The sequence below is a fragment of the Pteropus alecto genome, unplaced genomic scaffold (genome assembly GCF_000325575.1).
Source record: "Pteropus alecto unplaced genomic scaffold, ASM32557v1 scaffold171, whole genome shotgun sequence".
NCBI lineage: Eukaryota > Metazoa > Chordata > Mammalia > Chiroptera > Pteropodidae > Pteropus > Pteropus alecto.
In genome coordinates, this window is record NW_006431925.1 from 5056453 (window position 1) to 5057052 (window position 600).

General features: G+C 30.3%; 1 protein-coding gene across 1 annotated transcript in view; it reads right to left on the minus strand.

Annotated features, from left to right (window-relative positions):
• The window catches only part of HECTD1 (HECT domain E3 ubiquitin protein ligase 1), an 80817-nt gene that overhangs the window by 1162 nt on the left and 79055 nt on the right, over positions 1–600 (minus strand). The window contains exon 42 of the mRNA XM_006906863.3: positions 1–52. This exon is cut by the window's left edge and continues 92 nt beyond it. Within this exon, the coding sequence (XP_006906925.2) occupies positions 7–52 (46 nt within the window). The 3' untranslated portion in view covers positions 1–6. The remainder of the gene's footprint in view (positions 53–600) is intronic.

A 600-nucleotide genomic window follows, 5' to 3' on the forward strand; every position in this document is an offset into this window, starting at 1 on the left:
TTCCTTTCATGACATGCCACATAAAACCCTCACGAACCTCAGAAAACCAGGGCTAAGAGACGAAAAATACAGTTACATTGATTTGACAGCTGATTTAAATGAAAAACACTATTACTAATTTTTAAGCCAGCAGTAACCTTAAAAATAAAGAATATCCACATGTCAGAACAACAGCACTGTCTAAAGACTCTTGAATAAGTATAAAATAAGATATTTAGCTAAGATATTTAGATATTTAGCTTGTATTTAAATACAAGCTAAGATATTTAAAAATATCTTTCAAGACTCTTGTACTCAGTAAGAACTGAAACACTGATGAAATGTAGGGATCAAATATGCAACAAAGCCAGCATTTCAGAAAAGCTCAAAATGCCCTTGATTAATTTATCTAAATATAGCTAATTTGCCAAAGGGGATCTGAAATAATTCATTTTTGTTACAGTGAAATAAACAGCCACTATATGCCACAACACAGGTGAATTTCACAGTCATGATGTTAAAAAGCCAAACCTCAAACAATACATAACTGTGATTTCATTTATTAAAGTTCAAAACCAAGTAAAATTATCATCAATAGGAATAGTGACTAAAAAAGAATAT